This window comes from Erpetoichthys calabaricus, chromosome 7, assembly GCF_900747795.2.
Source record: "Erpetoichthys calabaricus chromosome 7, fErpCal1.3, whole genome shotgun sequence".
In the NCBI taxonomy this organism is placed as follows: Eukaryota; Metazoa; Chordata; class Cladistia; order Polypteriformes; family Polypteridae; genus Erpetoichthys; species Erpetoichthys calabaricus.
In genome coordinates this window covers 118,453,031-118,481,011 of record NC_041400.2, presented here as the reverse complement: position 1 = coordinate 118,481,011, position 27,981 = coordinate 118,453,031, and the positions used below count along the sequence as shown (strand labels likewise).

At 37.6% G+C, this 27,981-nt stretch overlaps 1 protein-coding gene across 2 annotated transcripts in view; it reads right to left on the bottom strand.

Annotated features, from left to right (window-relative positions):
- Window positions 1–27,981, bottom strand: part of mcc (MCC regulator of WNT signaling pathway) — a 596,286-nt gene that overhangs the window by 199,392 nt on the left and 368,913 nt on the right. For both annotated transcript variants that reach the window (XM_028805279.2, XM_028805281.2), the window contains one exon: window positions 22,892–23,034. In XM_028805279.2, coding sequence (XP_028661112.1) covers window positions 22,892–23,034 — 143 coding nt within the window. The remainder of the gene's footprint in view (window positions 1–22,891; window positions 23,035–27,981) is intronic.

The window sequence follows — 27,981 nt, the reverse complement described above, 5'->3', positions numbered from 1 at the left end:
AACATTTTCTGGTTTATCGTACAACACGAAGAATTTAGCTATTCAAAATGAATTCTGCATGAGCAATTTTACATCTCAGACATTTAAAGACAACTGGGGAATTGCAGTTAAAATAATATGTTACAAAGGATAAAATAATGCATTTTATGGATTTAAATACTTTAGACTGAATTTCTTTCTGATTAAGTTTTAAACATAAAAATAAGATTACTATTAGACTTAAGCTAACATTTAGTATACCATTTTAAAATAATCACAGCACAAATAGGAACAAGAATGTTGTATTGATAGACACTGGGAGAGGCTTGGAAAAAGACTTCAAGAAAAGAAATCAGTGCACTACGTAAATACAAAAATTATTTCAAGGACGAGTTGATAACGGAGGAAGGAAGAATCCTAGGGACATGCAGATATTGTAGTACACACAGCTCTATTCATTCTCCATTTCATTTTCTTTTTAGGTCACTCTCTTATGAAGATGTTGCCATTTTTTACCAGTTTCCTTTTGCCTTAACCAGCAGCCAGTTGTGGAATAACAAGCTAACTCAGTCCATTTTCACCACAGAGTGCATTTCATGAGGATACTGTTATAATAACATTAGACAAAAAGTCCACTTTGCTGGACTAACCATTACTCTGAGTAAAACATACTCTACTAGGAATTACTGACATGGTACCACAAATGATGGATGGTCTTTTAGTTAATTAAAGCATTCCTCTAACAGCAAGAACTAACTTCAAATTAAGAAATTAATTAAAAATAAAACCCACAGTCACAGAGGGCCAGTGTCACCTATCCATCCTCTAGTCAATGCAACAATGAGAAAATTTTACGAAAATGCTAAAAAAGTAATAAGGACATAAAGACTGAGGCAGACATGAAAATTGCCCAAATAGTCAACAAAAATACTAACAAAGAAAATTACTGTAAGCTTTATGACCAAACGACCTGCAGCTCAATTCTGATGTTTTCAGTCATATGTGACACAGATCTGATCTTTTTAGAGAATTGTAAACAGCAAAAAATACATGAAAGTAGAATGTTTCAGATCAGATTTAGACCTTTTTTGTATGTGACTGTAAATTCAGTACAGAAACAGTATGTGACCTGCATTTAAGTACTTGAATTGGAATTGTCTGAAAATTGACATTTCCCAGCCTTTGTTATACATCTGCATTGAAAATGAAGATACATCACAGTACTGCCAATGTGAAAAAAGCAAGGTGGCATACTTAAGCATAGGGAGGAGCTGACGCTAGCCAAGACAGCCTATTTGCTACGTGTTATACAATTGAAATGGCACACCTTAAGTATTTATTTTTTAAATTTCAGAGTCTTGCAGATAGATATTAATGTAAGTAATCGAATGTCCCCTTTGACATTGTGAATTTGTCAAACCACTGTTTTGCATCAAGCTTCTCTACATCTCGCTCCCACTAGTCCTTGTTCCTCTCTCATGTCCACTAGTTCCTACATACAAATATGGCAGTGATAACTGCGTTCAATGCAACAGCTTCCTTGCCTTCACAAGATGATAAATTTGTAGTCATGTTGCACTGAACCAATATTAACTAGTGCAGCAGCCAGCATAATGGCCTATTAGGTCGGACCTGTTGAACAAATTTGTTTTTAATGATTTTGCACATTTGGGACACATTTAGGATGCTAATTTATATGCTCTCATACTGGATTTGAATCTCTTGCAAAATTAATTTGAGCGATCAAACAGAAAAGTTGGGTACAAACCTAAAACTGAATTTGAGTCACTATAGGCACAGTTTGAAAGTAGCCTTTGATCATCAATTTCAAGTTTAATCTGCTATAATATGGAAACACACACTAATTTAGAAGTAACATAAGTTACATTTAGCTTATAGCCTTTTCGGGAGTTGTATTTACCAAGAAGCTTTCCTCACCTTTTATTGAACCAGTATCTAATTCAACACCATCTACCCATAAAAGAAACAATACGAAAGAAAAAAAAAGAAACAAAACAATAAAATCTATCCATGATGGACACAGTCAAATTCTAAGGGCTAAACAGTGCAGAAGGGCTGCTGACTACTCTTTACAACTAAATTTATAAAGGCAGCATACAGTTCATGCTTTAGTTTTATATGCTAAGCCACAGGTGACTGCCACCTAAAGTTTAGGGTGAAGTTTTCTAAATTGGCCCAGTTTAAGAGTTAGTGATTGTTCTCTCTGATGGGCATGTGACTGGTTAAACCTGGTTCCTGCCTTGCACCCAGTCCTGCTAAGACAGGCCTGGGGTCACAAAATGTGGGTTAAGAAAATGTGTCAAGAAATGGCTTAACCTGAATCAACCTCTACAAAATATAAACAAAAGAAGGTCCAGAGGACAGCTGAATATAAATGGACATGGATAAGGAAGGAAGGAAGATAGAAGAGCATAATAATAATAATTGTTAAGGGTTTGTACACAGCAGGGTAGCATGGAGTCACCTCTCTCGTTTCCCTCATATCTATATTAACAATATTCAGGCATTTGGAGTTATGCCCTTAATCATAACTATGAATATTACGATGAGTGACCTTTAACAGTTAAGCAAGTTGGATGGACATTGGGTTTGTTTTGAGCACTATATGTTGCCACTGTATTTCTATTAATTACTAGGGGGCTCTGCCCCCTGCTCGCCAACCCCTGGTGTTGGGAATGACAAAGAGCGTGATGTATGAATGAGATATAGAATAGTGTGACGGTGTAGATGATGCAAATAGAAAGCAAACAATAAAGTGTGTGGCACAGTGTAAAGGTTTATTGGAAAATTTCTTTGTACACGCCGTTTAAGTGTAAAAGGTAATTCCAGCTCAGAACTTGTAAGGTCATTTAAGATGGTTATTGTTGTGATCAGAGTCAAGTTTGTCAGAGCTTAGAAAGAGTTGTGCCTTTCCAGGAAGTAATGGAATGACTTGGGTATTTATGTTTTCCACATTAATATTTTTTGGACATAATATAGTGCGTTGTGTTAAAAGGGGCATTTGGTCTAATGAGATTGCTGTTCCAAATCTCTCTGTAACTAAGTCGTCGCAGATAAAGGCTTGAGGAATTGTAATAATATGTGGCTGAAGTGCATCTGTATTGGTGAGTGTACCATTTCTCAGTTGTAATAAGCAATTGTTATGATCTGTTTCTGGACATCGTATCTTTTTTTACTAACTGTATCTTTTGAAAGCAATGCCAATTGTCTGCGTATTTTAAGGTGCACTGAACAATAGCTGAGTGCATGGCATCTGGAAGAATAGCTAATCACTGTCTAAAATCTCCTCCTCATAAAAGTACCTTTCCTCCAAATCGAATATTATTATTCATAAACGTTTGTTCATGCCATTGAACATTCATCAATAAACAACATTTTTTCAAGACGGATGTCACGTGCAGTGCCACCGTTAATGTTCATAGTGGATTCCGATTTGTAGGATCTAATGTAGTTGATAAAGATTTCACTTTCAGGTACATCGTCAGTTATAAGCTTCTGTAGATATTCAGTATATGAATGTAAAGAAGGCAGTCTAATTTGACCCTTTTGACAACAACGTGTAAATGTATTACTTGTATTGCCAGTTGTTTCTTCAGGGAAGTGAACTGAATGACAATGATTGCAAATGACATTCATTAATCTGAATGAATTTTCCTGGTGTATGTTTTGCTTGTGCCGTTTGAGAGGCGCGTTGTTGCATGTGTGGTATTTGGGACGTGTTGTTTTGGAGCTGTAATCGATTTGCCTGTGCTGTGTGAGAAGCCCGTTGTAGCCTTCGCTGCCATTAACTTATGTCTGAGACGGGAGGTGTTTCGTTTTGAATCCGTGCCTGTTGCGATGCAGCACTTTGATTGATAGTTTGCGTCATGTGGATCTAGGATGTAGATTTGTGCATATTAAATGAACTATTGTAGGATCTAATGCAGTTCATAAAGTTTTTACTTTTAGGTACATCGTTAGTTAGAAGCTTTAGTTGAGCTTTGCGTTTTTGGAGTCGAGTCATTTTTTCTTTTAGAAATATGGATAAGTAATAAGGAGTATTGCACTCACTGTTAATATGGAGCCTTTTCTGCGGTTGAACGGTTAATAGTGCCTTATTGTAATGAGATCCACCTATGCTGCATAGCCGTCTATTTTGTTGTTTCTTTCGTGTTCGTGTGTTTGTTCCTGTTATCCTTTCCTTTTCGTTTTGTACCCGTGACCGTGTATTCATGACTTGTTTCTTTCTCAGCATGCGAAATATGGATAAGTAATATGGAGGATCGCAGTCACTATTAATATGTTTCCTTTTCTGCAGTTGAACGGTTAATAGTGCTTTATTGTAAGGAGATCCACCAATGCTGACACCTGTGCTGTCTAGTGTGAAGGTGTTGATGTTCACTTTAGAATATGTGGCTTTGGGTGTCACTTCTTATGGATGTGTGTGTGTGTGGGGGTTGAGGATTGTTGTTGCGCGAGCGTCTTCTTTCTTTTTGTGTTCCTGTGTCTTGTTTGAATCCCCCTGTTTGTGTGTGTCCCGTCCCTTGCTTGTAGGGTCTGTGGGGTGGTTTTGTGTTCTTTTTTTTGTGTTCCATGGGCTTGTTGAATCCCCCTCTTGGTGTGTGTCCCGTCCGGTGCCTGTAGGGGGGGGGGGGGGGGGGTGGGGGGGGGGGGTGCCTTGCTGTTGTGCGCGAGCCTCTTTTTTTTTTTTTTTTTTTTTTTTGGGTCTAGTCTCGTGTGCAATGTGTTTCGTGCTTTGCCTGCGTTTCCTCATTTCTCCATTTTTCCTGTGCTCACTCCTTTTTTCTGTGGTCTTGTCCGCCTCTCGCGGCCCCTCATCCGCCTCTCTCGCCCTCTTTTGTCCGCCTTTCTCGGCTCCTCAGCCGACTCTCGCGGACTGTTTTTGCGCCTGCGCAGTACGTCTTTTTGCAGCTACGGCCCATTGCCGGATGTGCCTGCGTCCATCATCCGGTTTAGCATTCTCGGTTAGTAATATGGATGCTTATTTCATGCCAATAATGTCTTTTTCATGTGTACATGGCAGTCATGGTATATCATGTGTGGTATAGGAATGTTACTGGAATTTTATCACACACTGTTTGCCGAAAGTAAAACATCTATCTTTCAAAGGGCCTGACTTGAGCTGCACCACTCAAGCAATGCATTACAACGTTTACTACTTTGTTTGTTGTTTGTTTTTTAAAAAATATTTGCATAATAAATTTCTAGCAAGCTGATTAATTAATTTATAGGAGATTTGAGACTGATGCTTCTAGATTTATAGTTGTATTCTACCTTATAATATTTTTAGCACCCTGTAACCATGCGAAATATGTATGCGCATTGGTCAATAACTGTAAGACAGACAGAAATGTATCTTCTGTCTTCAGTTCTGGAATCGGAAACAGATCCATATGCAGGACTTGTATTTCTGTGCATATATTTTCAGTGCTCACAAGCTTGTCTCTCAGTGTGCACTGTGATGGACTGATGATTGCATTGCCCCATAACCTTAAAATAGATTAAGTGTGGCTAATTTGATGGATGCATTTGCAATTAGCAAATAGGCACAGAGAAAAAAAAGCAGTGCTGAATTCAAGCTTATACAACTGATAAGACTTGAATGAATGTACAGATTTTCTAAAACATAAGACACTTGTTGGCTATGAAAGGCACTATGTAAGATATCAACCACAGAGGTGGATAAGGTGCAGTTCTAATTAGCATTAGCATTCAGGTCTCTGGCATTATTTAATCTTCTCAGCAAAGGAACCATTCACGTAACACTTATTCCTTATCTGCCACTATCAGCTGCCTAACTACTAATAAGGCTTACATTTGGATCAAGCAAAAGTGAAATATAAAAAATGTCAGAAAGAAATTAAATCACATTGAACATCACTTGTTTGACCAGCAGAACACTCCTTCATAAACTCATCTCAGAGATAGCTGCGTTAGGAATAGCTGCAGCTCTCACCTTCTAACCTATGTAATTTCATCTCTATCATAAAGTGTCAACAAGGTTTAATGTAAAATATCTGGAGAATTGCATGTGACTGCAAACTGACAACACAAGCCAGCTTTAATGTGACAGCTCCCATCATTCTCGTCTCCCAAAATTAAAATCTTTAAAAATCTAATGCCAGACCATGAAAATGACTTTCATGGCTCAGAAATAAAAGTGAGTGAAGATTTAACATCAATGCCGGCTCTCCTTTTGGAATCATTATCCACTTTTCAAAGCGTTTCTAGCCTCCATCACTTGAAACACAGAAAAGAGAGTGAAACCGTAGCACTGCCTAAGTGGGTGATTTTACATTTGACAATGGCTTAGCGTTCATTTAATATACTTCATACGCAAATCCCTTTTACCCAATTACACAATGCAATGCCTGGCCTTTTGTATATTACTGAACTGAGTAGATGACTTAATTTAATGAAATTCCATGAAATCAAGTGAAGTCAACTTGCCAAGGAAGGATTCATTAACTTTTGGAATTTGTAATAAATAAAAAAAATCTAAAGTTATTAAGACGTGTTTAACTACTAAAACACTAGCCCTTTCTGCTGATTAGCACGCATTGAGCATCTAGCAGCGAAGATGGTGGGTTGAAAATTTTAGAGTTTGTGTGAGCCTGATCCTTTGCATGTATTTTTGCCAGGAATTGCATGAAAATATGCCGTGCCCATAAAGAGTATTCACCTCCCTGGAAATGTTCAAATTTTATTGTTATACAACATTGAATGAGAGTGGATTTAATTTGGCTTTTTTGACACTGATCAACAGAAAACGACAGATCTCTGCAATGTGGTCTGATTTAATTATAAATACAAAACACAAACTAATTGATCACATAAGTATTCATCCCTTAAATATGACACACCTAAATCATCACTAGTGCAGCCAACTGGTTTTGTTTTAAAAGTCACATAATTAGTTAAATGGAGATCATTTGTGTGTAGTCGAGGAGTTTCAATTAATTGTAGTATACCGTATATACTCACGGATAACTTCTCCCGTGGATAAGTCGGGACTTGATTTTACCGTATAATTTCAGGTATTTTATAATGTCGGTCGTATAAGTTAAATGTGGAAAACTCAGGCTATTGGTCCAAGAGATTATGATATGCTAACACCCACCTGAGAGAGTAACCACAGAGCACACTGCCTTTTTTTTCTATGTATTGTGCCTACATGACCACACGATAATACCCAAACTATTCCAAAGTGACATTTGCACTGATTTGTGTTTTTTGTATCTCACACCTTCATACACCTTTATCGTAAGAGCATCCCTTATCTACGATGGAGCGTTCGATCAGAAGAAAATATGAAGCTGGTTTTAAATTAAAAGTCATTGAAGTGGCGAAATAAATTGGTAACTGCGCTGCTGCAACAAATTCGATGCGTCTGAGAAACTGATGCAAGATTGGAGGCAAGAAGATGTAAAAAAAAAATAAAATATATAAATGTTGCATTTTTGAACGGGAGTATAAGTCGGGGTCCGATTTTATGATCGATTTTTCGGGTTTCAAGACCCGACTTATACACCAGTATATACGGTAAATGCACCTTATTTAGAAAGGGCAACTTGTTTGAGTCAGCATCGTGACTTAACCTACACAATGGAAACAATATAACAATCCAAGCAACTCCATGAATAACATGAATGAAAAGAACAAGTTAAGGGATACAAGAAAATATGCAAGTCACAAAATATTCCATACAGTACTGATAAATGAGTCATTAAGAAATGGAGAGAGTGTGATATGGCTGTAGATCTGCTTTTAGCAGACCGTCCAGAAAAAACATGCAACTAAAAGGCTAGTGAGAAAGTCTACCAAGAGACCTATGATAACTCTGAAGGTGTTACAAGCTACAGTGGTTAAGACTGGAGAGATTGTGCGTACAACAACTGCTGGTCAGGAGCTTCACCATTCACAGCTCTAGGTGACAGTGCCAGAGAGAAGTCCACTGTGTAAAAAAAAAAAAACAAAACAAACAAACAAACAAAAAAAAACATGCACACGCTGACACACACAACATCTTGGCTAGAATTTTCCAGAAGAGTCACATGGGAGACTCTGTAGTAAGATGGAAGTAGGTTCTATAGTCTGATAAGATTAACATTGAGTTTTTCACCATCAGACTAAATACCATGTTTGAACACTGCACATTATCAAAAACACTCCATCTCCACCGTGAAACATGGTGTTGGCAGCATGTAGTGTGGATCCTTCGCTGCAGGACGGCTTGAGATGGTGCAGGTGAAAATGAATGCAATAAAATCAATACATCTTGCCTGAAGAAGGGGCCTGAGTTGCCTCGAAAGCTTGCATATTGTAATCTTTTTAGTTAGCCAATAAAAGGTGTCATTTTTCTTGACTTCTAACTTCATTCATAATGGCTAACACAGTACAACACCCTAGTAATAAAATACAGAGAAACCCTATATTAAAACCTTGATGCAGTGTTTTCCAGCAAGATAATAACACCAAGTGTAAAGCCAGAGCTACACAGGAATGGTATAAAACAACAATGTTAATGGAGTCCAGATCTACAAACCAACTGAGAATTTCTAGCCAGACTTGTAAATGGCTGTTGTCTCATAAACTCAATGTAACATGGCAGAGCTTGAGCACTTTTGCAAAGAAGAATGAGGAACAACTGAAGTGCCCAGATGTTCAAAACTGATAAATACCTGTACGCAGACTCAAGTCTGTCATGGCTGCCAAAAGTGAATCTAATAAATATGTATATGAAGGAGGTGAATACGACTGATTATTTTGTGTTAATTTAGATCACTTTGCAGAGACTTTTTTTTTTGTTGATTGGTGTCAAAAAAGGCAAATTAAATCCACTGTGATTCAATGTTATATAACAATAAAATGAAAACGGCAAAGGGGTAAATGCTTTGTATAGCCATTGTATCTGCATAATTATATAGTAGGTGTAAAACATTTATGGTTTACTTCCAAAACAAAAATTCATGCTATTATGTGTGATACACCCAGTCCAGTGTTGGTTCCTACCAAGCATCCAATGCTCATGGGAAAGGCTGTCACTCCAGGAACTGGAAAATGGATGCATGTACAATATAAAAATTCTTCTTTACAAAAACATAATACAAGATGACATTAAGTCAACAGTTACAGTGTGAGGGCACTTCCTTGTGCCTCCTTTAATGTCATTTCAATGTTAAAGTTTCCAGAGTTAGAGCTCAGAAACTCAAGAAAGCAGCCACTGATGCCAATTGCCATATGACTGTTTTGTGGAATTTTTTAGATGACACTATTGCACAAACAAATCAGCATGAACTGAAGTGGACTTTCATGTCAGATTGCAAAGCATCACTCCTTTCAACGCAATCAACCTTACACATCACCCAAAAAAAAAAAAAAACCACAATAGGAATGAACAACCACAAAATTGCATTCCGTAATAGAAAATAATTCTCACAAACAAGCAGCAATCTTTATGGCTGTAAAAACTTTAGAAGTTTTGCCTTTTCTCTGAACATTTCAAAAGGTAGCGTCAAAGCTGAGTGTGCCATAGAACGTTGAATTGCTTACAGCTTGTATTTATTCATTATTAGACACAAAACTAACTAAAACAAGTAATGAAATTAGGGAGCCTTAAACTGAACCCGCTTTACAATGATTTCTGATGCACCGGGGCCACCTTATCTTGGCCCTATTTGCAATGATGGCTGGAGTTTTCATGTCAGATCCATAGCTCTTTCACCTTCATCAGAGTGCTCACTTGATGACTGATAGATTAGTAAGGAAGAGTCAAGCATCCTGATTCATCAGCTAGACAGACGGATCCACAGAATGAAATGATGTATTTAAAATTAGTATTTATTCTATAAGTCATTTGTTGCTTGGACCTGTGAAGTATGATACATTATTAAATTGGCTAGCATTATATTTTAATCCATAAATAAATACACAAATAAAAAAGTAAATAGTAAAGCGACATCTTTTTTTCTTTGCATTCCAGCTGATTGCACTGAATGTAGAAGTATTTCCCAGTGACTACTGTGTAATTTACGATTATTACTTGCTTGTAAAATCTCTTTTTGGTCTTTGGTCTTGGTGATTCACACAGACCAAGGATTAAAGTAGAAATGTCATCACTGTCAAGACAGCAGCCGCCTTATCTGCTCTTATTCTTAAAAGGGTGGTGAGTATTTTTCTGTTATTGAAATGCAGGTGTACTTTGGCCAATTAACTGGCGCGGTTTTTACTGTCTGGTAAACAATCCGTAGTCTGCTGTCCCCAAACGCCAGTCTGGAGTTTCTGTCTGGAGCCAATCTGAATTTTTTTTTTAATATTCATCTTTTTAATTTACCAGCAGCTATACATATTTTCATCAGACAGTGGAAATCTCTTTACTGGCATCATATTACATTGTCTTATTGTTTCTCTTTTGTAGAGAAACCCTCCTCGGAGTCATTCAGCCTGTATACTTTATTATATAAAATGTGGCTAATTTATTATATAGACTTGGCCATCCCATTTATTTGATTTATCAGTTAGTGAGTGACAAAATCAAATGAGCACTTAATGCTGTTTAAAGCAGGGGGCTGGAAACCAATGAATTATGGGTGTGAGTGTGTGCAATTTGGAGAAAGGACTGGAATGATCAACAATAACATAACATTGTCCAACCCCTTTAATCCAAATCAAGGTTACAGGGGAACCAATATCTATAGAACTGGGTTCAAGGTAGGAACCGTCTCTATATACGATTCCAGGCCATCACACGGCCCACCTATACACATATCCACAGTCACACTCAAACAGAGCTAGTTCAGAATTACCAACTGGCCTAATAAGGAAATCACAGTAATATGGGAAAACAACCAGTGCATCTGAAGAAAAGCTTAATTTCACACAGACAATGAACAGAAACTGGACTTGCCCCTAGGACACTTAATCATTGTGACCACAATGATACCATCATCTTTGTTAGGAACAGCAACCTGAGAATGAATCACCATTTGAAAAAATCAGTCAGTGGTAGTCTGAGATTCAGAATCAGACTGGTATATAAGGGGTTTGTGGAGGATGACACAATGAATGGGAAATAGCAAAATGGCTATTATAAGTCAATTAACCAAGCACAACAGTGATAACAAAAAGAAAAACGGTTCAGTGTACCTTTTCACAGATGGGCTTTGGCAAATCCTGCAATATTTAACCAAGGAGGAATACCAGAAATTAAAACACCATTCTGTTTATTCTTCTTTTCAGCCCTACCTCTCATTCTCCCACATGTCACTAACTAAATGTATTAAAGACACTTTCACTTTCAAGTATTTTTCTAATAATATGGTTGAATTATGATCAGATTATGGACCTTCTCTATATCCAAAAACATTATTTACTGCATTTCTTGTTGAAAGTGTCTGGCAATCATTAAAAGTGAAACAGGAGGTTGATTTGCAGATCATTTCAGAGAACATGTCCAAGCAGTCCAAATCAAAGACCTCCTCTATTGCAGAACATTTCATTTCCCTTGATAACTGCCATGCTGCATTTTTCACAAGGTTTCCAAGACACATTTAAAAGAAAAATAAAAAAATCTGTTCTTACTGTCAGATTCGTATCATAAATTCCTACAACATAGAATGACCGACTAATATTTATTACTTCTTCTTATCTTCTCTAGTAGCCTCTTTTTGTTTATCCTGACCTTTCACCCTTTTGCGGATCCAGCATTAAGGATACAGATTATTATCTCTTTATATCAAAACTTCATTTACAAACTAGTGATTAACTTTCAAATGTGTTTACTCAAATAATAACACTTTCCAGAAGAAAGAAAACAAGCAGAAATAACCACCAGCACTGTGTCTGTCTGCAGAGAGAATGTCAAACTTGTCAAGAGGTTTACTTGCCTCGGCAGCAACAGTCATGTCTCTGGTGACTCTTCCTATGAAGTCAATAGATAGACTGGGAGGGCATGGTTGTCATTTGTTTGCTGGAAAGGGGTGTGTGGCACTCCTGATATCTTTGCAAAAGGACGAAGGTCCAAGTCTTTAGAGTCTTGGTGCTTCCTGTTTTGCTATATGGTTGCGAGGCATGGATGCTATTGAGTGACCTGAGATGAAAACTGTACTCCTTCACTACTGTGTCTCTTCAGGAGAATCCTTGGATACCGCTTGTTTGACTTTGTGTGGAACAAGTGGTTGCTCACGGAGTCCCGAATGAGGCACATTACCTGCATTCCCTGAGGGTGATCTCGCTCCCAGGGTCCTTATTGTTGAGTGGCTGCACCAAGCCAAAGGAACACCCATGTACCACCTGGCTACATCAGATAGATGGTCATTTCCGGAGGGCAGGACTGGACCACGTGTCTGCCTGAGGGGGTTGCCAACCGGGATTCCTGAGCTGTTTTGTTGTGTGGTGGGTGCAGCAATGTGCTGTATCAGTGTACACTGCCCAACCTGACCTGACCTGATGTGCATATTCTTAATCTGAAAACAATTTGGAAAAACACTGAATATGCACCTGCTTGGTTGGAATTGGAAAAGAAAACCTTGCAAGAAATCCTCTCTGTTTGCTCTGGTCATTATAATTATCTCCAGTTTTCAAGTAATCAGATTGTGCTTCACTTACTGAAAATATGAAAGCAATGCAGAAAAACTTTAAAGAAAGGACACTGCTGTCTGCAGCTGCATTACAGAGTAACTTTACAGTCGATCCCTTGCTCAATTACGCTGTATCTGAGTCTTGGAAGACACTAAGTATCTGAACCTTTAGAGATGTTTTTATTGATAATGTTTGTACCTTTTGATCATCTTAGCTGTAAATGGGGAATTCCTCCAACACAATTACTTTCTATTTATAAGTTAGGAAAAAAAGAAAATTTAAAAAGAAGAAAAAAAAAAGAATTTACCTAGCGTTGCTAATGCTACAACAATGCTCATGCTTGAAAGTATTTTAACTACTAATGATAAGAATATTGGCATCATTTCCAGACTATCAATTATTGTCGCCATGCTCATTGCTAGTTCACCTTTGGTAATGCTGGGAAAGAAACCATCTCAGTCAAGGACAGTCTTTCAACATATATTCTTCGTCAATTGGAGTGAGTTGAATGAAGTAGTGGAGAGTGTACACATGGGAGAGAGAGTAGTGATTGGAACAGATTTCAATGGACATGTTGGTGAAGAGAACAGGGGAGATGAGAAGGTGATGGTTAGGTATGGTGTCAAGGAGAGGAATGCAGAAGGTCAGATGGTTGTGGATTTTGTGAAAAGGATGGGCATGGCCGTGGTGAATACACATTGTAAGAAGAGGAAGGACCATAGGATGACATATGAGAGTGGAGGAAGATGCACACAGGTAGATTATATCCTATGCAGGAGGGTCAGCCTAAAGGAGGTTGTAGACTGCAAAATGGTGGCAGGGGAAAGTGTAGTTAGGCAGCTTAGGATGATGGTCTGTAGGATGACATTGGATATCAAGAAGAGGAGGGCAGAACCAAGGATCAAATGTTGGAAGTTAAAAAAGGAAGACTGTTAGTTGGAGTTCAGGAAGGAGGTACTGGGTGGCAGTGAAGAGTTTCCAGACTGCTGGGCAACTACAGCAGAAGTAGTAAGGGTGACAACAAGGAGGGCACTTGGTGTGACATCTGGACAGAATGAGGAGGAAATGGAAACCTGGTGATGGAATGGGGAAGTACAGGAGAATATACAGAGGAAGAGGTTGGTGAAGAAGAAATGGGATAGTCAGAGAGATGCAGAAAGTAGACAAGAGTACAATGAGATAAGGCGTAAAGTGAAGAGAGAGGTGTTGAAGGCTAAAGAAAAGGTGTATGATGAGTTCTATGAGAGGTTTCGATACTAAGGAGGGAGAAAAGGACCTGTACCGATTGGCTAGACAGAGGGACTGAAAAGATGTGCAGCAGGTTAGGGTGATAAAGGATAAAGATAGACACATACTCACAAGTGAGGAGTGTGTTTTGAGGAGATGAAAAGAGTACTTTGAGTGGCTGATGAATGAAGAGAATGAGAGAGAGAGAGAGAGAGAGAGAAGGTTGGATGAAGTAGAGATAGTGAATCAGGAAGTACAACGGAAGTAAGGACAGCTATGAAGAGGATGAAGAATGGAAAGACAGTTGGTCCAGATGACATACCTGTGGAAGCACGGAGGTGTTTTTGAGAGATGGCAGTAGAGTTTTTAACCAGATTGTTTAATCCAATCTTGGAAAGTGAGAGGATGCCTGAGGAGTGGAGAAGAAGTGTACTGCTACAGATTTTTAAGAATAAAGGGGATGTGCAGAACTGTAGTAACTATAGGGAGATACAACTGATGAACCACAGCAAGAAGTTATAGGGAAGCTAGGTTAAAAAGTGAGGTGATGATTAGCGAGCAGCATATGGTTTCATGTGAGGAAAGAGCACTACAGATGCGATATTTGCTCTGATGGTGTTGATAAAGAAGTATAGAGAAGGCCAGAAAGAGTTGCACTGTATCTTTGTGGATCTGGAGAAAGCATATGACAGGGTGCCTCAAGACAAGTTGTAGTATTATATGAAGAAGTCAGGAATGGCAGAGAAGTATGTAAGAGTGGTACAGTATATTTACAAGGAAAGTGCGACAGTGGTGAGGTCTGCAGTAGGAGTGACGGATACATTCAAGGTGGAGGTGGGATTACATCAAGGATCGGCTCTGAGCCCTTTCTTATTTATATTGTGATGGACAGGTTGACAGACAAGATTAGACAGGAGTCCCCATGGACTATGATGCTTGCAGATGACGTTGTGATCTGTAATGAGAGTAGGTAGCAGGTTGAGGAGACCCTGGAGAGGTGGAGATATGCCCTAGAGAGGAGAGGAATGAAGGTCAGTAGGACATAGATATGTGTGAATGAGAGGGAGGTCACAGGAATGGTGAGGACACAAGGAGTAGAGTTGGCAAAGGTGGATGAGTTTAAATACCTGGGATCAAGAGTACAGAGTAACAGGAAGTGTGAAAGAGAGGTGAAGAAGAGAGTGCAGGCAGGGTGTGGAAGAGTCAGTAGTGATTTGTGACAGACGGGTATCAGCAAGAGTGAAAGGGAAGGTCTACAGTACAGTAGTGAGACCAGCTATGTTAAATGAGTTGGAGATGGTGGCACGGACCAAAAAACAGGAGACAGAGCTGGAGGTGGCAGAGTTAAAGATGTAAAGGTTTGCATTGGGTGTGATGAGGATGGACAGGATTAGAAATGAGTACATTAGAGTATCAGCTCAGGTTGGATGGTGTGGAGACAAAGTCATAGAGGGGATATTGCGTTGGTTTGGACATGTGCCAATGAGAAATGCTGGGTATATTGAGAAAAGGATGCTAAGGATGGAACTTCCAGGTAGGAGGAAAAGAGGAAGACTTAAGAGAAGGTTTATGGAAGTGATTAGAGAAGATATGCAGGTGGTGGGTGTAACAAAGCAAGATGCAGAAGACTGGAGGATATGGAAAAAGATGATCTGCTGTCATGACCCCTAACGGGAGCAGCCAAAAGAAAAAGAAGAAGCTATTACAAAGAGCATGCTAGAACATGTTCAACATCATGGTTAGTTCATTCAGATTCAGCAATAATTTTTTTACAATTTCTAACGTGATTTATATTCTCATACATCCCCATGGCAGCATGAACCATTAAAACCAATCGAAGTGCAGTTTCATTGGACTTCAATGGCACTTTCAGATGCTGGCTGAGCACGCATACCTTTACCTCAAAAATTGTTGGGTGACTATCTGGCTGTGTGCTGAAGGACGCTGTTCTGGAGTCACAAAAGTCGACAGTGGATGTTGTATGAGATGTGGCCAATAAACTAACAGATATAAGGGCTGTACTATGTGATATTGACAACAATTTAAACAAATTGGTTAAAAAATAAATGCTGCATCTGATTACCTGTTTTTACATTCAGCTAATTACATTCAAACAAAGCTATAATGCTCTCTGATTTGGCTAATCATTTGGTGGTTCAGGGTAAGGTTCATCATACCACATCTCTTCAGATACGGGCAAGACGTGACACACTTTCTGTGGACTACAGAGCAGCACATTAATAGAGTGGAAATCATTCTATTTACATAAGCAAATTCCTTCTCTGAAGGCACCTTTGTAGTGTTGCATCGGTAGAGCGACACAATGGATCCATTCTCTTCTCTTTACATGGCTATTTGAGGTGACTCTCTATCTTTAAAAGAACTGCTTGCATTTTGCTGCACTAGTTAGAAAAAGCACCAGCGACTGTATGGAGCTGCTGTTTTTAAAGTTTCTCCACCTAAATATGATGTAATGCCAACTCATTCTTTTGGTGATTCATCCCTGGCTGATGTAACTTATCCAGCACTGTTGCAATAGCTATGTGCGTGCAGCTTACCGCTCTGATTACATTTGGAAGACCAGACGTTGCTGTAAATTGCGCTTTGATGTTTCGCAGTTCAACCACAGTGTAAGGAAATCTTATATATCTGGATGACAAGTGGATAATGCCATCCTATACAGCTGGCATGGCATGACTTGGTGATGTTTGTGAAATAAATGATTGGTCAACAAGTTCACGGTGAAAAGCTGCTGTGGTTAAAAACCCAACAGTGGACAGAACTTGCAAAGGAGAAGGTAGAGCCTAATTCCTCAAAGTCTGCTTTTGTAAAGCCGGTGCCAATTTAGCACACAGCTCCAAGAGGACAGCTCCTGGAAATCGAAATCGACTTAGAAGCTGGTAATCATCATTATCTATAAATATGCACTCTCTTCTAATTTCTCTATTTGTGATGTCTTCTAACAACGCTAAAGCAGTTATGGTAGTTGGAACAGTTTTGGCATTCCATGCACCATTATATTGTTACAGAATGATTACAATCAAGTGAATTAAATTTGTGAACGATATGCAATTAATTTCAGTGTATTTGATAAATCCTGTGTCATTGACGCAAATATGAAAATGAAAAGCAGACCACAGAAACAGTAGCACTGCTTTGACACTGGGTGCTGCCAGTTTTCAAAACTTTATAAAAACATACACACACAAGGTAGGGGGCTACCGTGAAAATGTGTGTGGTTTCACACCAAGTTTAGCTTTTATACATCTCAAAGTATACAAGGAAATTGTGGGTACGCAACATTTTGGTGTATATGCACTGTTTATACATGAAGCCCATGGAGTTGGAGAGTACAAAGCCATGGCTATACAAGTCTTTAGTGGCAACAAGTGTAGCTACATCAGCAGGTGTAGAGAGGAACTTCCCCTGCTTAAAACTAGTCAAGTCGTATAACCAATGGGCCAAAACAGTTTAAGCAACATTGATCTACTGGCCATTTACAGGAAACTGGTCAAGTCTATGGAGAAAACTCCCAATTAGTACATAGGATATGTTCACAGACCATTTTCTACAGAAATAATTTGCAGAATTTGTACATAAGTAACATGATGAAATAATTGACTAATTTTATGATATTGGCCTTAGATGTGCTTACCCCATTTGAAAGACCACCAGCCACCACTGTTTCCCAGATATGTAACTTCTAGTCTGTGTGGAACTTGCATGTCTTCCATGTGTTGGTGTGGATTTCCTCTGGTAACAGATTGGCAACTTTAAAAGTGTGTTACAGTATGTGTGACTTGAAGTGAACTACTATTGCTTCAAGAATCGGTTCATGCATTGTACTGGAAACTGTCAGAAAATATTTGTGTCCTTGATCCTGAAATGGAAAAAGTGGGAACAGAAAATAGAAGGATGTAAAATAGTTCTACCCCATTATACAGGTAATGTAATATATTTATTAAGAAGTAGTTAGCATTTTTTGATGGTTGAAAATGATTGGATTAATAAAAACAAATGTCATAAATTAAGGAAAATGCAAAAAAAAAAGGAGTTAAATGAGATAAGTCAACTCTTCGCAGACCTCAATTAGCTGATAGTCCTGAGAGATTAAAAAAACTAAAACCACCTGTTTCTAGTGACTGAATGCAGACCTACTACATATGGTTGTCCAAGTGAATAAAACTTCCAAACTGCTTGGCCAAAGAATGAACCTCTACTTAAATTTTGGCCAGTAAATAAAACTTCATTTTATTCTTTGCCCTCCTGCAGTTCTGGGTCTTGTGGTGTTGGTGGCCATTGCACCAAGCACCAGGCAAGAGCCAGAAACTAACTCTGCAAAAGATACCATTTTCCTGCAGGTCATCAGTCCACCAAAGTGGATCATCTCTGGAATACAAGTGAATAAAAAGGATTACCTGGAGAAAAAGCAATGCAGACACAAGAAGAACAATTAAAATGAACAGTGACAGTTGTCACATCAGGTAACTGCCCCACTGTGCCACCTCCCTCACCCCATTAAGGCTAATAAATTAAACTTCACTCAGCTTTCTGTCAAACAGTGAACCCAATTTGAGTAAAAAATTGCATCTTAACCTGGCTATATGAATCGAACTATGTGTAGTGCCATCAGCAAAGTGAGACTAAAGGATTAACAAAAATCCAGTCCAATTCAACATATTAAAAGTTCACTACATCCTGACAAATAAAAGAAATGCATCCATTTCCACTGAGTTAATGAAACTGCATCCAGTCCTGTTAAATAAACAGCCTCTTGTAGCCCCAATAAGCAACAATGAATCCATTTCTTGGGAAGTAGCAGAAAATGCAATCAGCTCTGGGTAATGGCCAACATTTCTCCAAAGCTAGGCAATGACTGAAATGGCACTCAGCCTTAAGAAAACACCCACGCTGCATTCATTTCATGTTTATTTCTGCCTACTTAGCAAGCCACAAAAAAGACAATAAAATCCATTTTGTTAAGAAATAAAAAGCTGCTCACTTCAGTAATCCACTGTGCATGCACAAAAGGAAACCTGGCCACTCTTTGAAACACTGTTATTTTTCAGCCAGAGTTTTTCCCGTGGCTGGGGTTCAAATTCCTCATTTAGGCTTGTTTTGTTCCTTTTTGATTCTTTTGTTTATGTTAATATTATTGGTCATTTAGTTTCTATGTGTCTTTTTTACTATGTATTTTGTGGGTGGTCCTCTGAGAGCTGGGCCAACTACCTATCACCATCAAGGGACTGCCCTCAGTCTTTAAAGGCTGAAGAGAACTCACAGTATCTCCATTGAATACACTTGATGGTTTTGGTGAGTTACAGAAGCTTGTGTGCCTTTTTGTAACTTACCAGATTTTTTAAATAATCTTCTGTTTGACCATTCTTGCTGGATTTGTGTTTTTAGGACTTGTTAGTTTTGGGATTGCCTATCAGGAAACTCCTGATGTGCCTTTTACATTCTTTGGAGCTTTTCTGTCAAGAAAAGCATTTTTTTAAATCAATAAATCTTTTCTAAAGATCCTGTGTTTGCTTTTTTATTACTAGCTGGGGTTTGATGGTATTCCCCATCTAGTGGGCATTTTTTTGGGACCGTTTGTGCTTAGGAATGTAAAGTGCATGGCACACACATTAAAAAGAATGGAATGATAGCTGATTTAGTATTGGGTTTGAATTTGTAAAACATCATGAGCACATGACATTAAAAGTCTAGGCGTCACTGTTGAGAGACATCCTCATTACCATGCATTGTTTGAAGAATAAAATGTAATGGTGACTGCAGAGGGACAACCAACAAGTAAACAGATCATCTTAAATGGCAAGAGTAAAGAAGGCCTTCTACTTAAAAGCTGTGTATGCTGTACTCTCTCCTGGAGTGCTGTTCCTGGGTTTATCCGTAATTTCAGAATGAAAAATGCCATACGCATAAGAGTGGCAATGTGTGACATTTTGACTGAAAATGCAATTAACAGTTTTACTGCACTTTATTTATTTGACAATACTATAACTACTACATTGTAGTATTTGTGTCAGTTTAATGCAACATTTTATATGACATTTAATAAACACAATATTCTATGAACAAATAAATAAATAAATAAATTAAAAAGTGGTATTTGCACATAGGGTTTTTCTATAAGTAAGTAATCAGAGAGAAATTTACCTATCATTATTTTTTTCTTCTGTATACGCACTGAAACTTTCTTTCACATGATGTAGTTCCTTGACTTGATTCTATCGATTAAACGTTCACATGAACTTTAGAGCGTTGGCCTATACAGAGTAGATTCCAAATCAACTGCATTAGCAAAAAATGATCATTGTATGAATCAACATCACACTTAATCAATTTTTTAAATGTGGAGGATGCCTGGAAAATCTGCATTCATTTTCTGTGAGATTTAGTAGTGGACACATTGAACACATAAATATCATTTTTTTTTAATTCAGAGTTACGGAACATCTTGTTGATTTAAAGAATTTAAATACCAATTATCTTAGTTTCAGATTGTTAGGAATGACTTCAGAAAAGTATTTTTCATTTCAAACCTATTTTTCATATAATTATTGTCTACTGGTTTGTGTGTGACATCTTTCTGGCATTGTTTTGAATTTCATTTCATGGTCTTAACTATGTTGTTTGAAGGAAAAAATACTCACTGCTAGTCACATGCTTTGGCGGCATCACGTCATGGTGCAAATGCTTCTTACAATGGTAACATTGTAATGTTAATTGTCTACTTTTGGATTTATTTCATGTACTGACTACACAGAGCAGCATTTAGTTCGAATAGAGGTAGAAACAGAAAATGGATCATAAATAATAACTACTCAAAGTCAGAACTGGTAGGACAAAATTTAACAAACACAGCCTAGGATGTGAGACAAAAATCGCAAGTTGGGAATCTTACCATGAATGTCAGAAACCAAAAATCATGAGTAAAGCCAAAGCCAATTAAACATAAATCTTAGCTGAGGAGACAAGAGTTCAAAACCAGAGATTCATCTGAGTTATCAAACAAAACGCTACATATTAGGCTGTATTCACAAACTTGGACAATAAACACTACATGCTGTGGGCTTATGAGTCACTGTACTGGTGATGTCACTTGGCACAACGTATGGGAGATGTTGCCTGGCAGACCTTGACCATGCCCCTAGCTATGGGTGGTTAAGTGAGTGGCACCTATAGTGAAAACAAGATAGCACCATCAGTGAAACTATTTACTTTTATTAAATTCCATTAAAAATGTGTTAGATTCTAAAAACAGTGTGACGACTAGACACCTTGACATTGAAAGCCCCCAAAACAAAGTTTTAATTATAGAGGCCAAAGGAGAAACTCTAACAAAAACTAAAAATGAATGCTAGAAAATGACATTTCTCAAAAATGCATCCCAAGGTAGCTAGAATTCCTGCTTTGAACTTTTGGCTACTAATTTTTTGTTTAACATTCTTGAACCTAGCAACCCATTTTCCTCTTTGACTAAATGATTTAGACCTCCTTGCTTGTTCACAACTATTTTGTGGGTTATCCCCTTGGTTGACTCTTCATTTCCCATACCACTTCCATATTCTTCTCCTCTTCAGGATGAGCATCTTGTCTATTTGCTCGAAACAAAAACAGGAATGGGAACAATAAGAATTTTTTTTATAAAATATCTCCAGTTTCAGAACTCATGTTATTTTTCCCTTTGTATTTTGGACTCTGTTGAAACAAATGTGAGAAGAGGCCCCTTTCACTTGGCAATGGTTTAAATCAGGAAATACAGCTGAATAATGTTTGGTGGAGTTTGTTATCATCTTCTGAGATAAATTCGAAATGGAATCATTTGGGTAGAAAAAATAATATATCTGTTTTCAACTTAAAACACATACATTTATACAGAATGACTAGAAATAGTTTATGGTTAAAGAGAATCAATTAAATTCTAAATGTATGCACATTACTCATTTGACAGGCCCCTAATTTGCTCTTCACTGCATATTTTGTGGTATTTTGCACATCTATCACTGATCAGTGAAGTATAAGGTTATGTTTCTGTAACTGTAGTGCATAACTGGTTAGCCCATAAATGTCAAAAGAAGAGACTCCAGTCTGACTGAAGATACCCACAACTGATAAGAGTTTAGAATTTAGTGAAGAATGATACATCATGATTTCCTGGCTGAAAGGAGCAAATACTTTGTAGCTTCCAAAACTGGCACACAATTAGAGAGGAGGCGACAGCAGTGCGAGTCTGTTTGGGCCCAGGCAACATCCTGTTGGAGCCTAAGCACCCTGGATCTAAATACCAATTCCTTTGTTTTTTCTTAATATATTATAGTGTTTACTTTTCTTAAAAAGCAGCATGACAGCTCCTAAAATACTTTTTTCCACTTGAGTTACCCAAGCGTCTACCACCATACCCCTCCTCATTTTCTCTTCACATCTATTCTTTATAATAAAACTCACCCTTAATGCACTGTCATCACCTCTTTCTTTATGAGCTCCACATGGTGCCCCAAATTTCTCATCATTTCAATTTCTTTTTCACTGGTCTCATTTGTTCTCTTGTATGTTTAACTAGCTCAACTCTCTCTTTCTCATACAACTAGGCTCCTGCTGCTTATGCTTCTCTTCCACTAAGCAGGCGTTCCCTTTCATAAAAATGGACAGCTATAAAGTAAATTATTCAGTATCTCCTCACTGATAGAAGCTTGGCACGGCCTACAATGATTTACACACTTCATGTTAAGGAAGCAAAGTGACTCTGCTTGTAAGTGTTGTCGTTAGGAAGTCATATTTTAAATACACCATACCATAAATTATCACACCACAATATTAGCATTATTTTTAAAACATAATATATTCCTGCTATAGTAAATGAATTATTCAAATAGTAAACTGGCTAATTGGTAAGTAATAAATTAATAACACTGATAGTATATCTGAGAACCACTAATATGTTGTTCACTTAATATATTATAACCCATCTTCCCTTTCACACATACACTGATAATTAACAAAAATATAGCAGGTTAGGAAGATGGATGGATGGATGAATGGATGGATGGTAATCATCTGAAACTGGAAAGTCCTTTACCGTATGGTCGTTCCCTGGAGACGATCAATCTTCTTGTTGAGCTCAGCGATGATGCTATGCAGTTCAGTTATCCTTTCCTCATAGCGCAACGTCGTGCGCTCTTGCACTTCCTCGTGCTCTCTCATTAGGTGCGATTGTTCACACTGCAATGAAAAAAGACAGCATTTAGTTACATTCAGAGGGAGATGTACTTCTGGTTTGTTTTTCTTTCCGAGGTCAGGAATGTATTCACCAATTATTATCAGGTAAAAAAAGTGGAAGTTTTTTTTAGCTACTTTACTTAAAAGTGCTTTCACAGATGGTCAAGTATGCAGACAACAGAAAAATTTATATAAGAATACCATCGTAACTGTATATCAACCAGTTCCTTCCAGCACAATATAAACATTCAGTTTTTTAATTTCAATTAAAAAAACAATTAAACAGTGAAAAAAGTTGAAAAATGGCATATATTACTTAAAAAAGATTTAAATTAGTTTTAAACTTTATGTAACATGACTTGAAAAAAAGCTGTGTTGAAATCTTTTATGAAATAAACTTTTATCCACATGCCTGCATTGCAGTAGAAGATTTTGAAACTGACATCGAAATTTTTCAGTAAAATGGAGCTTTCCATTTAGAGTGCAAGGAAAAAAATGTACTTATTTGTGACATAATTACACTGTTATTCTACTAAAAAGTTTACTCAATGATGTCTTAAAAAGGTCAGTGTTTATGTAAAGTTGCAGACGCTTACATAAGGTGTCATTAGTTTTTTTTTTCCCTCTGTCAACCATGCGTGTCCAGGAAGTATAGTATATTTTATTAACATAATGCCTTCTCCATGCTGAAAGTGCTTCATAGAAGTTCAAAATGAACAACAGGGAATTTACAACATTTTGAATTAGAATAGGAAACAATAAATCTAAATTAAAATATAAAATTTACAAAATACTATAACAAAATCCCAAACAAATAAAATAATTTGTGATACAAATGAAAATTATCCTGAGCACCTGGACAGAGAGGGAAATTGAAAGAAGGTTCAGAAAGTCAGAGTAAGTTAAATGCCATCCTGAACAAATGAGTTTTAAGTTGTTGTTTAAAAGAATGGATTTACTCAGCTAATCTCATTAAATTCAGGAAGTAGTTCTAAAATCTGGGTGCTATATAGCCGAAGGCTCTGTTGCCCATAGAGCACCGGTTAGTTTGGGGAACACCAAGATTGCCAGTGGACCTTAGTGGGGAAACAGGAACATAGTGGTAGGGAAGGATACTGATATATTCCCATGCAAGGCCATGTAAATCTTGATAGCTTAGTAATACAATTTTATAGTCAGTCCTGTAAGAGACAAGGAGCCAGTGAAGGCAGAGTAAGATAGGTGTTATATGTCCATTGTTGCCAGTCTGTATGAGGACTTTTGCAGCAGAGGTTTGAACCAACTGGAGCTGTGATAACAGATTAGAAGGGGCACCTGCCAGTAGTCAATGTTGCATGTAATAAAAGCATGGACAGGTTTCGCAGCACCAGAAAAGGAGAAAAATAAGTAAACACAGTATATGCTACAGAGGCGGATGAAAGAAAGCTTCTTAATGTGATTTATATAGACATTAATGATTGAAGATGATGTGACACAGTTGTTAACCTCCTGTCCCTCTTTGACAATAGAAAGGAGAAGGATGGCCCAAAGGACCTCTGATGTCATTTTCCCTCAGAACATGGAAGTCCCACCCCTTTTGCTATTTAAAAGAAGGTCAGACCAGAAGTCGGCTTTCATTAGGGAACCAGCCTCTGAAGGAAACAAATCATCGCCCTCAAGAGTTTATCATATGCCTAAAGAGGTCATATTATGGATCATATGGTCCTTTTATTCTTTATCATTTAGATCTAACAATGGTCATTAAATGGGGAATCCCAACACTTTATCTGTGCTCCTTTTATTTTATCCTGGAGATGACATAACAGGAGGACCAAAGGACCTTCATGCAACAGCTCAGAGAACAGGTCTGGTTACTGCAAGTGTGAGTCACAGCACAGCAAACTAAATTTTTGGAGGGGAAAGCATGATACACTGGGGAAGCCATTTTGTGCATCGAGAAAGCCCATGGACTTTTACTCTCCTTTTTAAGAGATATTTGATTAAACGGTTTAACAATGAGACGAGATGTGAGCAGGTACTAAAAAGATGACTAAAAAGAGAATGCTGTTTTCTTGTCAAAATGTGTGCTACACTCATATTGATATAGAACTGATGAGGTCATTATAGTCATACATTTTATAACTTGTAGTATGGAGGACAACAAATTTAAAGTAGATGATGTGAAGCAAAGGTGACTACTACTGGTAACTCAGTTGTTTTTTTTATCTTCGAAGTGAGCAAAGAAGTAAATAAGAAAATCAAAATGTCCAATTGTTCTTGTATTCATTCAGGGACATGGACTGGCTTGCTGCCTGTAGAGCATCCTGTGAAGTTCTACAAGCAAACAAATCACTGCAGAAAAAGATTATAATGGAGACACAGCACTGCTCACACAGGATATTACCATAGTGCCATTGGCACAAGATTATTTGTCTGCAGCACAGCCCCAGGCACATAGTGGTAATGGTCTTTTCCTTGGAGAGACAGACATTTTCATAGCTTGCACTTCATAAATGAAGCTTATTGAACTAGTTGTAAAATGTCTCAATACAAAATAATCTAAAAGATTTACAAAATATACAGTCATGGGGGAGCCTGAGATTGCAGGCTTTCATCACAACCAATTTTTTGTTGTAATTAGACTCCTCCTTTAAGAAAGGAAGCTGCTATTTCCCAGTTTCTGTTATTTTTGTATTACTCCCATAATTAGTGTCTATGTGTTAGGTTGGTAAGAATTTTGTGTTTGCTTTTTAATATTTTGTTCATTTGTAATATTCTGGTTATTTGAGCCATTTCTTACTAAAAAGCACACTGAAGTAGCTGCTGCCCTTTAACATTCATAGTTGTTTGCCATAGTGTCTGCTCTGCTTGTCATTAATGGTCAGTGTATGGATGCAATTAAGAGAGTAAAATCCATGTGGAAAATTTAAAAAATGATGAAAAAGAATTGAGTGTTTAAAGCTAGGGCAAAAATACAAGTATTTCTTAATTTCTTACAAATATCACACTACTGCACTTTTCTGGCTGCATAGTATGAGAAAGAAAAAAGGTCAGCTAATTAAATAAATCAATTACAGGTCAAAATGACACATGGAATTGGTTCAAACAAAATTTTGCAGCCGCAGGGGGCCTCTAGGACTGAATTTGAGAGTCACTGTTCTAAGTGTCATTTTTCAGGGAACCTCCAAATACATTTCACTAAGTGACAACCTGAAATCTGCTCAGCATTTAGATTACAGTGATTAAATGAAATGCCTCAGTCAATACAGTTTTGTGAGTACACAGCGTAAATCTCCTGTTCCAGCTTTAAATAGACTGACCCCAAGAATGCCACCGGTCCAAGATGGCAAAGTTTTTGCAAGAAAACAAAAGAAAATAAGACAACAGTCATCAATGTGCATTGGCTGTGTTCAATGGGAAGAAAAAAAACATTAAGAATCAAGAATAAAATAAATAATCAGCAAACGCAAGTAAGATTTTCACTGTATTCTGTACGCTACATAAATAAAATTGTAATACATTCTATCTGTGTTTTGAATTTTTCAGCCCTGCTTGATGTTATTTATCCATTTTCTCCGCTAAGGACCTCATTTCAACCCATTTTGCATTTTGTTTGTTTGTTTGTTTGCCAATTATGCAAAAATGGATGAAACAGTTTTCACAAATTGCATGTAGGTTGCTATTAGCCCAACTTAAAATATAGGCTATGTGGTGTTTCAAAATTTCAATGAGGAGTTGGAGTTTAATGGGCTGGATAACCCAAAACCTATGCATTATTCAATTTTGATTAAATTTTTAATGTATAGCATGATAAAGCTGAACCAACTTAAAATCGAAGCTGCATGGTGGTTCAAAGATTTGACCAGAGAGGGTAGTTCTAATGGTAGGGGGAAACAAAAAATGCATCACTCCAAAATGGCTGAGTTGAAGTTCATATTACTGTTGATACAACTTAAAATGTAGAATATATGGTTTTTCAAAGGTTCCATCGAGAAACCTGAGTTGTAATGGGACGAGGGACATAAAACCAAAACTGCATTTTCAAACCAAAATGGTTTCATCAATGGTATTGTATTTGGCATATTGTTTACGATTGCAGCACATACTGTGAAGACTTCATTTCATGTCAGTGATTCAAAGGAAATGAGGGTGTGCGGTTGTGGGTGTGGTGTGATTAACACAAAAAACATGCATCACTCAAAAACGGCTATGTCTACTTTCACAAAATTTTGTGTTAACATTATTATTCATACAATTTAAAATATAGGCTTCATGGAGTTTCAAGAGTTTCACTGGGGAGTTGTAATAGGAGGGTCAATGCAACAAAAATCATACATTACTGTAAAACAGATCAGTGGATGTTCATGAAATATGCATGTGAATTACAGTTAACCCATCTTTACATATAGCATTTTTTGGAGTTTCAAAGGTTTCACCATGAACAGGAGTTCAATAGAGGGAAAAACACAAAAACTGGTAGTTTTGCTCATGTTAAATGCCATGTCAATGATTCAAATATTCAACAAGCCATCCAGTTAACACTAGAATTACCAGAGCCTACAAGAAAACTTGTAAATCCGGCCCACCTTAAATCCGTTCGCACCTCTCTGTCAGCATCTTTTGTCCTGTAAATGTGCCGATTAAGACAAGCAGCAAGCAGCCGGCTATTCCATCCCCCACCATCACAGAACATTCACTAAGTTCTCCCAGCTCATGCCTTGTTTGATTATCTGGGAGTGAGTGAACTGCTGGAGTTTTAGAGTGGAAATAATAGATCGTTATTTGGAACACATGCATTTCATGTGTGTTCCGTTTCTACAGTAATCTGTGTAAACACATTGTTAAAACAGAAACTTTTTCATATTTTAGTAATAAATGTTACAAAATATAGGCATAAACTATAGAATGTGTGAAGCCTGAAGTCCAAAGATCAAATAAACACTTTCACAAAAGATTCAAGGATGATACGAC